At 33.6% G+C, this 14,497-nt stretch overlaps 2 protein-coding genes across 3 annotated transcripts; both read left to right on the top strand.

The window, feature by feature from the left end:
- Window positions 1-773: 773 nt before the first annotated feature.
- Window positions 774-5,376, top strand: LOC101205669 (putative methylesterase 11, chloroplastic). Of its 2 annotated transcripts, XR_969666.2 has the most exons (7): window positions 774-1,338; window positions 1,953-2,189; window positions 2,517-2,660; window positions 3,120-3,251; window positions 3,829-4,137; window positions 4,901-4,995; window positions 5,141-5,376. XR_969666.2 is itself a non-coding variant. In XM_004141419.3 (6 exons), the coding sequence occupies exons 1-5, from the start codon at window positions 991-993 to the stop codon at window positions 4,108-4,110; spliced, it is 1,143 nt and encodes a 380-aa protein (XP_004141467.1). In that variant the 5' UTR covers window positions 774-990; the 3' UTR covers window positions 4,111-4,137; window positions 4,901-5,376. The 2 variants fall into 2 exon arrangements, 1 of the variants encoding a protein (XP_004141467.1); XM_004141419.3 differs by having other exon boundaries at window positions 4,901-5,376.
- Window positions 5,377-6,855: 1,479 nt separating this feature from the next.
- LOC101205901 (eukaryotic translation initiation factor 3 subunit M) lies at window positions 6,856-10,809 on the top strand. The gene is made up of 10 exons (XM_011657711.2): window positions 6,856-7,065; window positions 7,347-7,476; window positions 7,745-7,883; window positions 7,965-8,177; window positions 8,334-8,472; window positions 9,478-9,628; window positions 9,723-9,832; window positions 9,918-10,015; window positions 10,116-10,185; window positions 10,410-10,809. The coding sequence occupies exons 1-10, from the start codon at window positions 6,973-6,975 to the stop codon at window positions 10,497-10,499; spliced, it is 1,233 nt and encodes a 410-aa protein (XP_011656013.1). The 5' UTR covers window positions 6,856-6,972; the 3' UTR covers window positions 10,500-10,809.
- Window positions 10,810-14,497: the final 3,688 nt, after the last annotated feature.

Here is a 14,497-nt window from a genome sequence, read left to right on the forward strand (position 1 = left end):
TGCTATAATTCTCTAATTTGATCTTCTTTCAACTTTTGTGATGTGGATTTCCACCCAAAAAAGAAAATCAAAGCATTTGGAAACTTGGAGAAAAAGATAGATTTGATTTGACTTTTAATCCCAAATTATTTTCTTTTTATTATTTTAACATGATATATTAAAATTATAAATAATTTAAGAAAATTGTTATAAATAAAAAAAATATTTACAAAATATAAAAAAAACTAAAATAGCTAATAAGAATATGGTAGTTTTTTAAAGTATTGATTTTTTTTGCTATATTTGCAAATGCTCATATAATTTATTTCTATCACACACGTAACTTTATTTATTTACTTTTATTAAATTGCAAAAATGATTCTAACTAAAATTTAAATGATCATGTTGATCGTGTCTTAGTTGTATCGAGACATTTCAAGATGAAATTTTTTTCCTTTAGTTATTGTATTTGGAGTCTTAATGACACCGAGATGATCTAGAATGAAAGAATTTCGTATTTATTTTATTCGATCTCCGATATATATTGATTCGAGATGTCACGTGATCGAAAATTGTTGAAATTTATGAGAAAATAATACTTTTTCGTAAGCTTTTTCTTATTTCGGTATCAATGAATATTTTAGGTTTTTGTTAAGTTTATAAATTACTCAAAAATAAATTGTAATATAACAAATTTTTATCAGAAAAAAGAGAAAAGAATATTTGATTTGAGTGGAAAAAGACATAGACTTGAATCTCAGTCATGGCTTGTAGGCCGATATGGTGGCTTCATTATTAGAGAAGAAACTATAAATTTCTCTCCTTTCCTCCATAACCCAAATTCTCCACCCACTATACTCTTCCTTCCTTCCTTCCTTCCTTCCTTCTTCATTCTCCATTTTCCCTCTCTTTCGTTTACACTCTTTTTCTTTTTCTTCATCATTCCACCATCAGGATTAACACACTCCCCCTAACTTCCCTTTCTTCATTTTCCCACTTTATGATCCCCAAATGGGTAATTTCTGTGCTTGTCTCGCACCCAAATCAATAAAGAAAAAACCCAACCACCGTCTTCCCAACCCAACTTTGCCTACCAATTCCAGTAAAAGATGGACCCGAGTTCGTTCTTCGAGGAAAGACAAACCCGATGCTGCTCTGACTCGAGACCAAGTTCTTGCCGCCGCGATTCTATTTCAACAGCACCAACACCATAACGCCCGTGACCCTTTTGATCGCACCACTTCGCTTCGATACCCAAAATCTGGGTCGAAGAATAGTAACGCTTTGCCGCGGAGTTCCAGTTCTCGTGCTCGGTCTCTTACCGATCCCCTGCTTCAACCCCATCAGCTTGTTAGCGAGGTCTTGGTTTTATTATAATACCATTTTAAACTTTTTTTCTTTTTTTTTTCGTTCTCTTTTTCTGGATTTTTAGTTCTTTATTTGATGGAGCCTCTGCATTTCAAAATGGGTTTAATGGGTTTAATGGTTTTTGAGTTGATGATGGGAAATTTGCGGATTGGGTAGTGGTGTTTGGGAAATAATGGTAATTCATTGAGTGCTGAAACTGCTAACCAATTACTGGTGTTTTAATTTTGATCACTTGACTACTTTACTTTTTTTCCATTTATGAGCTTTTCCAATTTAAGATGATAGTGAAAGCTTTTCCCTTGATCACATGCTGTAAAGGTAGTTGAAGACTCTTTTTATTACACAATCCGTGTAGTATCTTGAGCTTGATTGACTTTTCTATCTTCTATTAAATTTACTTTCACTTGTCAACTTAAAATTTTTTTAGTTAACATAATTTAACATGATAGCCAGGTTAGTTTAGGAGTTTTTGGTAAGTGAGGGGAGTTTTAAGTGATATAATATTAAATTTATGAGCTTTTGGTTGAACCGAAACCTTTTAAAATCTTGATGGTTCAAATTGGTTGATTTCATTTGTTTTGACAGTTTCTTCCCTCTCCATGCAGAATGTTAAACCTGAGGATATAGAAACAAATCATTTTGTTCTTGTTCATGGTGGTGGCTTTGGTGCATGGTGTTGGTACAAAACCATAGCACTTTTAGAAGAAGGGGGTTACAAAGCTACTGCAATAGATTTAACTGGTTCAGGAGTTCATTCGTTTGATCCAAATTGCATCACTAGTCTTTCGCAATACGTGCAGCCCCTTACTGATTTCCTCGAAAAGCTTCCTGAGGGAGAAAAGGTCTTTAAACTTATTGATCAGTTTATTTTTCAGTTTTATTTAATGTTTCTGATGCTTGTAGATGATGAACTGAGAAGTTAAGAGTCTAACTTATACCATGTCCTAGAAATGTCTAGTAAAGTTGGATGAAAAGATTGATTATGTAACAAAGTTGGATGGATGCCTGTGAATGAGTAATTATGGAGTAATTTACTGATTGTTTCCTTCTTATCCAACTTTGAGCTAGACATGCCATTCTCAATATCAATGTCTACTCAAAATTGAAATTTTGATATAATCGTTCTTTCCTTACTCACGTTTTGGAACATCCTTTCTCTATTCGTGCAGGTTATCTTGGTGGGCCATGATTTTGGCGGTGCATGTATAGCTTATGCAATGGAGTTATTTCCTTTTAGGATTGCAAAAGCCATATTTATTGCTGCTGCAATGTTGAGTAATGGGCAGAACACTTCAGACATGTTCTCCCAGCAGGTATCCTTGCTAATCTGTTGTTTAATTTGTGATTCTGAGATACAGATTCTGAAATTGCTCGTTTTGGAAAGCATTGCCTATGTGTTTGGATTGTTTCGTTCAAATTTAAGAGCCTATGGATTTTTTTTTTTTTCTTTCGAAAGAATGCACAGAACTCACTTTGGCAATTTTCTTATGCTTTTTTTCGAGCAAGTTGTTGGTTTACTCATGGACTTCATCTTTTCCAATTGTCCCCACTTTCCCCTCCTCGTTAGTCTTTAGTTGGTTGCATACTTTGGAAATTCAAATGATTGACCAACACATACTACTTAAGAGCATATATATTTCTGGATCTAGATTTGAGGAATTTCGCCCTTTCTAAGAGCATATTCTAAAACTTTTTGAAAGTTCATTGTGGTTTTTTTCCCTTAACCTTGTAGTTGAGAGGTATGTGAATGGTGTCTTGTTTGCCTACTGCAGGCTGGTGCAGATGATCTAATGCAGCAGGCTCAGACATTTTCATACGCAAATGGGAACAACCATCCTCCAACTGCTATCAACTTAGAAAAATCACTGTTGCGGGACTTATTTTTCAATCAAAGTCCTGCCAAGGTAATGCTGTTTTTCTCAGCATTTTATTCATCATCATGTTTTTTAATATCTCGGTTTGTGGAGTTCTATTCTAATTCTTTCCCTGAAAATTTTAAATATTGAAGAAGTATGGTTTTGGCTAAACTAAAAAGAAGCATATAGGATTTCAAGGAAATTCTTTTGTTGAAATGTAAACGTGTCTGATGGAATAGTGGAGGCTAATCGCTCAAAATAAAGTTCATATTTGATCAATTATGTATGTGATTATGATGATTGGTGTCTTTCTATTATATTATATTTTTTTTTAACTTGCAAAGATATGATGATTGTTAATGACATGCGCAAAGCTTTGTTTGCCGTTTAAGAAAGATTCAGAGAATCAGATTTTTTAAAGTTGATGTAAATGATGACATTGATTTTTTCTTTGTTAAAAAGATTTCGATCTCAATAATTTTATAATCTTTACTGGACAATCATATGCATAGTGTTTTAATAACTGTTGCTGTGATAGGATGGATAGTACCTTAATTCGTTGTTCGTGTTTTTCTGTCTCATTCGTTTCTTACTTGCTCATTACTACTTGTATTATATGGTCCAGGATGTTGCTCTGGCATCTGTATCAATGAGACCCATACCATTTGCGCCTATTTTGGAAAAGCTGTGCCTTTCCGATTTGAAATATGGATCAGTCAGACGGTTTTACATCGAAACTCCAGAAGACAATGCCATTCCCATCACATTACAAGACAGTATGATAAACAAAAGCCCCCCACAACAGGTGTTTCGGCTAAAAGGGGCAGATCATTCCCCTTTCTTCTCAAAGCCTCAAGCTCTAAACAAGCTATTAATAGAGATCTCAAAGATTAAAACACCATCGTAGCAAAGCATCATTTTAGTCAGAAGCAAGGTTAGTTATTTGATCTTTGGAGAACAGTTTCGTCTGCCTTCTATATGATCCATAAATGGGAAATTGTCAGAAGTAACCTCAAAAAGTTTTCATCTTTCTTAACTAGCACCCTTTTGGAGAACTCGTTGAAATTGTTTCTCTGTCCTTACTGGCTGAAGTTGGCCCCATGATTTAAATAAAAATTTAACTTATTTTTATCGCACATCTAAATCATTGATTTTTTTAGCCTTTTCTGGAATCTTGGCCAAAGATGAAGACAAGATCGTGTGTAATCTTTTTCACTGAAACAAAGTCCATACTATGATCGAGAAATTCGTAAATCCATTTGGAATTTCAGATAATGTGGAAAAGGAAATGATTGTATGGGATGGTATAAGATTTGTGAAAGACATACAACCTCGGTGTTCATCTTGATTCTACTAAGAATGCCCAAAAAAGTCTTTTGATGTATGATAAAAAGAAGTTAAATTATTACTCGAATCTTGTGGTTGATCCCAACCCAGAAGGATTGAGGAAAACCATTTCAAACTGTTCTCCAAAAGAGCTTTATCGTTAGTTGTGAAAGATGAAAACATTTGAGGGTTACATCTGACAATTTCCATGCAAATCAACAAAAATGTCGACTGCATTGTAAGGTTAAAATAAAACATCAAGAAAAAAAAAAAAGTTTTGGTGCTTTATTCAAAAATAGAAGCCAAACATCATGTTTCCCTTTGCATCTGTATGCTATTTTTCTGTTTAATTCTTTCTCCTTTGTATCTAGGAATTTTTGCAACAACAAATAGATATTTTGAGGATACACATTTGATAGATATCTCATTCAAGTCACAGTGTCACACCCACCATCGAAATCTAGAGGTAACTTCTTTGATTTGTTCTCTGTCTCTACATGAATACTTGAATTATTTTGAAAGCTTTGTTTGGAAGAACAAGTAGGCGTTGAAGGTTGAAGAACATTGACATTTGAATAGAAATATTCACCAGAATTTTAATGCTTTTGTAGGAAATAACAGTCTGCTTTAAGGAAAAAGCATTGGAGATGAATTCACTTTCTTCTTACTCAACATGTTTCCTCTGTATGAAGAAAGTGTGTATATTGCTTGCACATACGTTAGAGGTTTAATGATATCATCATCTTTTATCCATTTGAACTCATCTGATCCTTCCATTGAGTTACTCAGTGTGACTGTTTAGTAATAAGTGCTTGTTGATTAAGTTCAAATAGTTCTCTTATGGTTTGATAAATAGTCTTCAATAATTAAAATGATACTTTTAAGAATTTTATCAAACTATAGAGAAGAACTAAAATCTAAACTCTTAAAATTTGAACATGTAATCTTCTAATAAACGATATATTTTTAAACCAACTAAGTAATGTGTAATGTTGTGTCTTAATCATCGAGCCCAATTTCGAAAGTTTTATATGTTATGGTGTTAAAGAGCCATTGAATGGATGTATATAATTGAAGAATTGGGAACTTAGTGATCTGTTAATTGCTATTCCAATTTGTGCAATTATCTATACCTTTCCAAAAGAAAAGAAATAAGAAGTAACAAAAGTTAGTTTCTATCAATATTAAATAAGTTTCATCAATAATTTTAATAATAATCATTACAACAAACAACAATAATACTTGTATGAGTTTTGTGTTTAACCTTTTAAAAGTTTTCATTCTATTCACCCCATTTCTTCTAGTTTCACCAAGCAAGACGACAATATTCTTTTCAAAATATATGCATTAAGAAAACGAAGCAAGGCAATTGAAAAATTATTGAATTAAATGATAAAATTGTGAAAATATAGTAAAATATCACACTCTATTTAATAGATTAACATAGACAAACACACGTGGTAATCTATCGCAATCAAAATTGAAAGAGATTGTTTTATTACATTTATATATTTTTTTCACTAACACAAAGATTCATTCATTGTCCAACCTATGTAAACCTAGAAAATGTCAAAATATTTAACCTATGTCCATAACTTGAATGTGTCAAGGGTTAGTTGGTGTATTAACGGCTGAACCTCAAGCTTTGTTATTGGATTTCAAGTGTGTATTGAGATAAATTTAACCTATCTCGGTTGAGTTCGATTCACTAACATTTACAAGTATGCAAAAGAAGTACCTAAGTACATTCAATATTGGTTATTACATACATAAATTAAGGATTTAATTAATCCGTTCAAGCAATGCACATGATGTGTCTTATATTTCAAGGTCTTCAATCAGTGTGGCTCATTGCATTCGTAAGTGGGCCTTGATCAATATTAGCAATGACAAATGGGTGGAGGTGGTTCTAGCCTGAGCACACCAAAGAGTGATAGTTCAATGGGTCTTTTTTTAGTTTATTTGTTTGCTAAAGAAAAACTCCCACCAAAAGTCTAAAACTCAAAAGAAAAAAACCCTCATTTGTCAAAACCCACAAAAGATTTAATAATGGATAATTATAATAGATTTTTTTTTAAAAAATAGAAAAAATTAATTATTATTGATTTTCGTAAGTATTTTGTCAATTATTTTATTTTTATAATATGGAGTAATTTTAGAAATAATAATTAATTGGAAGGCAAGATTTTAAAACAATTATAAACATACAAAAATTTATGAATAAGAGAATCATTGTCTATTAAAAAGACTAATTTTTTTGAACTTATATATATTATTAATTATTTTTTAGATATAGGAAGAATATAGCGTGGAATATAAAAGAAAAATAATAGACTTTATAATTAAAAGAGCGTTGAGTTCACGCGATAAGCAAAAACTAGGGTTTTTCGCAGCCTGGAGGAGTAGACGATAGAGCAAAGAAGTTAGGGAGAGAGGTTCCACAATGGCCACCGTCGTTCAAACCTCCGAGGAAGATGCGGCCCTCACCGTCGTTCGTTTTGCCTCTGAACTTGCTTGGGCCGACGCCGGTCCCGAGGTTCCTAATTTTAGTTTCCTTTTACTGATTTCTCTGCTTCCACATCCATTCTGGATGCCTTATTTGATCACTACGCATTTCTGCTAATTGGGTGGCACGGGAAGATGTTGAGAAACCCTGGTTATTGAGTACTCAGAGGATATTAGTTCGTTAGTCTAATTTACATAATCTAATTAATCTTGCTATCTCAAAATGGGTTGCGATTAGAGTTTATGTGTAGTTATGCTTGTTAGTCCCGTGGCTTATTATTTGACGTTTTTTTTTTCTTCAAATTTTTTTAGACTGCTGAGCCACAAGTTAATAGACTCTGCGTTGAAGCCCAAGAATGTATGGTTATCGGAAGATGGTTGGATTTGGCATCTCTAATGCTTACTTCGGCTGACTTAATATTTTCAAAAGTGTCTGAAAAAGGTAAATATAGTTTGAAATTGGAAACTGGGAATGAATCTTCAGGACCTTTTTCTCTGTATTTTGTCTTCAAGAGTTGAAATTGTGACAGAACGAAGGTTGTTGAGGTTGCTTCTTTTGTTGTTGTTGTTATTATTGTTGCATACGTCTTTCAAGTGGAATGTTAGAGATGTCAGCATGGAGACAAATAGATCTTTTGTGAAAGAGGAAGTGGAGGAGAAAGAAAATGTTTCATCCATGCCACTAACGTAGTTCTTTTCTTGTTGAACAGATCTTGAGTGTGTATTCACCATTATCTGTAATCTTGTAACAAAAGCTGGAAGTCCAGACGAATCGCTTGAAATGGCAAAGCTTATATCTGCTAAGATCTGCCAACAACCAAATGACAAGCCTGCACTTCGTTTAAAGATGTAATATGCATGCCATGTTTGTGTATTTTGTATCATGGTCTTGGCTCTTTTTTCTTTTCCTCAAGTATTTCTCTTTTACAGCTTGTTCAATCTGTACAACCTGCTTGAGAATCCATATAGCCGGTTCCATGTTTACATGAAGGCCCTGGATTTGGCTTTTAAGGGGAAGGCCCCTGAACATATAATTCCAACATTGAAAAAAATCGAGAGTTTCTTGAGAGAGTGGAATATTGGGATTGTAGAGCAGAGAGAACTTTTCCTCGCCATCTCTAATGTTTTGAAAGAAAGTAAGAGGTATTACAGAATGAATTATGTCACTAAATAATTCTCCTTAGTTATCCATCTTACATTTTTACTTGCACTTAATTTTACTTCCCACTCCTTTTTTTTGTGTTCCCTTAATTCTTGTTATAACCTAACATGTGATTGCCAACTGCTCCTTGATTTCAGTTCTGCAAATGATTATTTCAAGTTCCTTACCAAATATTTGGCCACTTTCTCGGGTGAAGATGCAAGTACCTTGAGTGAAGCTAAGGAAGAAGCTGTTCACGCAATTGTTGAATTTGTGAAGGCACCAAACATGTTTAAGGTATTTTATTGTCATGTGTAGTGAATTATATTTTAAAAGCAATCTTTACCATGGTTTAAACAACTTAATACATTTTTCCAGTTTGATTTAAAGGTGTAGATCCAAACCTTTGACTTTTTGGTCGAAGATATACTAGGCAAAAACTGGTTACATTGTCCCAATTTATTCTTGACTCAGGTCCACTACTAGGAAATAGGAATCTAGGACACAATTCTTCTATTGATATTTTAAAGACAGCTCTACTACATTAGCTTTCTACTTGGCACCTTGAAATAGTTTCAGGCTTGAGGTTGATAGGCCTAATTCTTCTATTGGTTTTATTTGGTATCCATTATGAACCCAAAAGAATCCTTGCAGAACTGGCATCTGTGTCTTACCCTCAAGTCTTCCCTATCTAGGATTGCCTCTAGCCGGAAATCCCTGCCTCATTCTGTAGACTGGAAAATCTGAGGAAGGCAGGAAGCGACTTGTAGAGTAGCATGTGGAAACTCCCTTCTTTTTGCTGTTTTTGAGCTGAATAGATATTACACTGGAAGAAGCTTGGGAGGAGAATCTGATTCTTAGAGAATTTTGGCTGACAGAGGAAATGGGTGATTTTAGGAACTTGTAGAGTAGCATAAAGTGGTGACATCGATGTGATTTTACCCTGGCAGATGAAGATATAATTGAAAGGGCTATTTGGGAAGTTGTTTGCGAGATTGGATACCATTTTTTTTCTTCTAATTTCATCTATTTTGTTCATGATGATATCTCGTTTGATTTTTCTTTAATGGCACTCTAGTTAATTCTGATGGTCATTTCCAGTTTAACAAAACTGAGAATATCTTTTTCTGAAAGAAGTTTTTCGGATTGCATGTAAGTTTTAGGGATACATTTTTGTTTCTATTTTTTAAAAAAATATTCATTTCTATGGGCTACTGGTTGACTTGGTAGTTTATGTTTGAAATTTGATCTTTAGCCAATGTTATTGACTTATTAGCTACAAACTGTTCTTTATGTTTGCAGTGTGATTTGTTGGACATGCCTGCTGTAGGACAACTGGAGAAGGATGCCAAATATTCATTGGTTTATCAGCTTCTGAAGATTTTTTTGACCCAGAGATTGGATGCATACATGGAATTTCAAGCTACAAATTCTTCTTTATTGAAAAGCTATGGTAAAATTCTCCACTCTAGTTATAACTTCAATAATTACTAACAAGAGCTAAATTTGTTACTCATACTCTGGATGTATTCCTGGATCTGGTATAGGTCTCGTCCATGAAGATTGCATTGCAAAGATGAGGTTATTGTCATTGGTAGATCTTGGCTCAAATGAATCTGCCCGTATTCCATATGCTCTCATCAAGGACACTCTTCAGGTAAAAAAAAAAACTTTCGTTTTACATGCTTTTCTTTCTGTGTTTTTTTTTCTCTTTTTTGATGTGGGTGTTATTTGTGCTTCAGATCAATGATGATGAGGTCGAACTGTGGGTTGTGAAGGCCATTACTTCCAAATTGATTGATTGCAAAATGGATCAGATGAATGAAGTTGTGATTGTGAGGTTTGTGCTATGCTCTATCTAGACCACTGTATTGCACTTCTTTGGTTAGGCATAGCTTATTGTGTACTAATGTAGTAACTCTTTTGATGTTCACGTGCAGCCGCTGTACTGACCGCGTTTTTGGGCAGCATCAGTGGGAAACACTTAGGACAAAGCTAACTACATGGAGGGTAAATTATCTATTTTGTTTCTCATAATACAAAGCTAATATATCATTAGTTGTTAAGCTTCCTCTGGATGTTTAACATTTCCGATTTAGTAGGCAACTATATAATTCAGTCATTGATCCTAAGATTGGATACCAAAATTTTCCTTTAGCAAGAACAAGATTAGTTAGTACTATGCCCCTCGTGGTTTTCTGGCTTGAACAAAACTATTGTTGGTGCGTTTACAGGGGAATATTGCAAATGTCATTGGCACAATTCGAGCAAACAAAATAGTTGAGGATGGATCACAGGCTATGCAAGGTTTGGCAATTCGTTGAAGAGTGGATTTTTGTTTATCTGAAAGTTAAAAAGTCTCACCTACCTTTCTGGATAAATTATAGGATGTCTCATGTTTCTACTCAATCCTCTAAATTTGTTCAAATTTTGACTTGGGGAAACTACATTCGAATTGGAGTAGTTGGTTTTATATTAATGGATTGTTGTATCATCGTCTATACTCCTAGGCCTTTCAATCGGCTCTCTGATCTTAATTTCTTTGAGTAGTGCTATTTTTTTGAAATCCTTCTTCAGATTCAATTAGTTTCCAAGATTTAACATCTTTTGTTAATTAATTAATAGTTATATATATATATCGTGGTTCCTTCTTTCTTTGCTTCTGTGTTTATTTCATAATTAACCATGTATTTGTTAACCATGTCTGATTAATCATGAGTTGCGTTTCTCTTCTTTACAAACCCATCAACCCTCTAAAATGTCCTACACTTTCGAACTGTTCAAGGAACCAGCCTTAAGCTGGCAAGGATGGGAAAAACTTCTCTATATTCGGCCTCATCCTCAAAACCAATACTCTCTATATATATTCAGGGGAAAATAATTACCTTCAAAGACAGTTTCTTGAACAGATATTTTCTGTAAGTTGCATCTATGTCAGGAGTGCCAATGTAGTTTGTAGATTCCATTACAAAAGAAATGACAATCATATTATACCTCATTAATTCTAGAGTACACAACTCTTTGGAGTTTGCTATTATTGCACCCCTTCCTCCTTATTCCAAACACCCCATGGGTTCACTTACAACTTTTACTTTTACCTCAATCGTCCAAATCTACTATTGAGGTTTTACATTGTGGATGGTGAGGATGCATTCACTAGCCTTGTCTTGCCGCTTTGTCTCCTGACCTCAACGACAACTATAGAGAACAAACTAAACTATTATTTCCTAATTTGGGTGCTGTGCTGTGCTTGTGTTTAAAATGAATAATTGTTCAATTTATATATGATGATATGTGTTATGTGTGAGGATATTGTTGTTTATTTGATTCTAACATCCCACTAAAATGCGTTAAAAGTCTTGAAAGTGGCTAAAGTGAGAAAAAAAAAAAGAAAAGAAAAGGAAAAACGTACTGATGGCCCTCCCTAAGCTTTAATGTTCAAAAGTTTTGTGCGACATGTGGTCTTTACTTAAACTCAAATATGCTTTCCTTTCATACCATTTCATCCCTCTTCTTCCCTCCACATTTCTTCCACTCTTTTGGATAATATTCTCATTCTTTATTCTTTACATAATGTTTTCTTTTGGTTTTTGGTTATAAATACTTCCTCTCTTTTGCTCTTATTCTATTTCTTGCTTTTTCACTTCATTTTTATTCTAATCATTTTATACCACTTGTATTGAAACAACAGGTTAAATACTAATAAACTATCCTTTTCAAATAAAAAAAAAGATTTCATGTATACTTCGATTAATCTCACATTTGGTGGCTATCTCTTAGTTAATCATTGAGACTTTTCTTTTACCACGAATTAACTTGTAAAAGTATATTAAGGATGTTCATTTTAAAATTGTAAAGGTTAATTTTAAGAGTTTTTGAAGGTAGATAAGTGAGATTTAGATAATTAAGAAAACATCTAGATGTTTATGATCAAAATAGTATTAGTATTTTAACATATTTTTTCGACTTTTTGCGCGTCCACACATATATATTATATATATGTATATATAAAAGATATGCAATTAATTAAATCAATTAATGAAAAAAAAATGAAAAGTAAAAAAGAGAAAAGCTACGAAACAGTGAGCATGAAGAAAGGTAGAAAGGAAACATAATGTGAACTCACCAACATAAACAAAAAGCAAGATTTCCTTAATATGAAGCTTTAAAACTTTAAAAAAGATAGGGAAAGAAAACACGGATTTTTTTTAAAAATAATGTGTTTTGTGAAAATATTTTGAAAAATAGGGTTGTTGGGAAAGAAATTATAAGAATAAGGTTGTTTTCCAAACTATTTTCAAAAATAGGTGTTTTTTTGAAATTGAAGGAAGTCGTGTACGGGGTACACGACTTCCAAATGAAATTGAACGTAGTCGTGTACTCCGTACACGACTTCCTAAATGCACATGTCAGCACATTTGACCACTTCGCTCCACGTAGGCACGAGTTTGACCCACGTGGACGGAAGTCGTGTACGGGGTACACGACTTCCTAAATAATTGTTTTTAAAATTATTATATTTTAAAAGATTAACTATTTTTAGGGTAAAAACATTTGTGAAAGACGGATTTTTTTTTAAAATAATGTGTTTTTAAAAAGTATTTTCAAAATTAGGGTAGTTGGAAATTTATGTTTTTGTTTAAATGTTCAACTTTAAATATGTGAAAATTTTAGTTTTTGTTTAAATGGCCAAATTTTTGGTAATTTATGTTTATTATGAACAAATTAAAAAAATAAACCAAAGGTAAACATATCATTAGTGATATCTTATAAGAATTTTGAACGGTTTTTTTAATACTTGGTTCTCTACTTTTAAAAAATATATATTATATATTGATATTATTAAGAATACTCCTACATCTAAATCATGTATTAGCAACTTCTAATTTATAATTAATTTAAAAAAGTTCAACTTTTTATTTATACAACTTGAAGGAAGAGGAAAGGAAAGATGAAGGAAGAGGAAAGGAAAGAGGAAGGAAGAACGAAAAAGAGGAAGAGGAAAAATTAAGAGAGGAAGGAAAAAAGATTTGGAATGAAGGCAGAATGAAAGGATTCTAGGGTTTTTAAAATAGGCCAAGTCGTGTACCCCGTACACGACTTCCTGCATGCGCGACACGTGTCCACACCCTCTGAACCCTACGGTTGACTAGACTGTTGACTCGTTGTACGGAAGTCGTGTACGGGGTACACGACTTCCACCATACGCGGCAAAATGTGCCAGCTGTACGGGAGTCGTGTACCGGGTACACGACTCCAGTCAGAAAACGTGGGCCGGGTCCACGACTCCACTCGAATATCGTAAGCCCGGTCCACGACACCATTTTGATTTGTCCGTACACGACTTCAGTAACCTATTTTTGAAAATACTTTCCCAACTACCCTATTTTTGTAAATACTTTTACAAAACACATTATTTTTAAAAAAAATCCAGAAAACACCCCATAAATGAAGAAACATTAATTTATATTCAGATTGTATTGTTTTACATCTCAAACTTGAAATTTTATGAAAAAAATATCAATTTAAACTTTGTAACTTTGGGGATTTGATATCGATTTAATACAACGATGGCTAAATAATATTTGATAATTAATTCTCTCTTACAAAACATATTAACAAACAATAATATATTATTGATATGATATGATATGCTTTTCTTAAAAACATATGTACATTTAAACAGAAAAGAATAAGAGAATAAAAAACAAACGCATAACGATATTAATAACAATGCAAAGAGTGAGAGAGATGAACCACTGCCTCCATTTTCAAGCTTCTTCATTTCTATAAGTTCTCTCTTCCCCCAACAAAATATCCCATACCCCGACGAACAAGTCGAGAAACCGAGCACCAAACATGGGTAGTCGTTCTTCATTTAGTGGATTAACAATGGTGGTGGTGGTGATGTTGATAACCATCCTCTTTTCCAGCCACAGCTGCAGAGGTTCGGTTCTGATCAAGGCGAATGCCACGTACGACGTCGTGATGACAGAAGAGTTGATGATCTACGGTGATATAAATCGACATCTCATGCCCAGTGGTAGCAAAGCAAAGACAGGTAAGACACATGAGCGAAACGTCGTAGCTTGCGGTAATGGCGCCGGAAATACCTATGCTGTCTGTGGTGGAAGCATCAGCAATGAAAATAAATGCGATGCATACAAAGGCCCCAATGCTTGCTAATAATCCCTTCAATGATTCCATACCAATACTAATATTAATTGTTATGGCATCCCCTCTTCTTTTTACTTTGAATTTTTATTTCTCTTTACCGTGGAGTTGTTTGTTGCTTCGATTAATTATGTCTTTTGGTGATGGT

The sequence above is a fragment of the Cucumis sativus genome, chromosome 5, assembly GCF_000004075.3.
Source record: "Cucumis sativus cultivar 9930 chromosome 5, Cucumber_9930_V3, whole genome shotgun sequence".
Classification (NCBI taxonomy): Eukaryota; Viridiplantae; Streptophyta; class Magnoliopsida; order Cucurbitales; family Cucurbitaceae; genus Cucumis; species Cucumis sativus.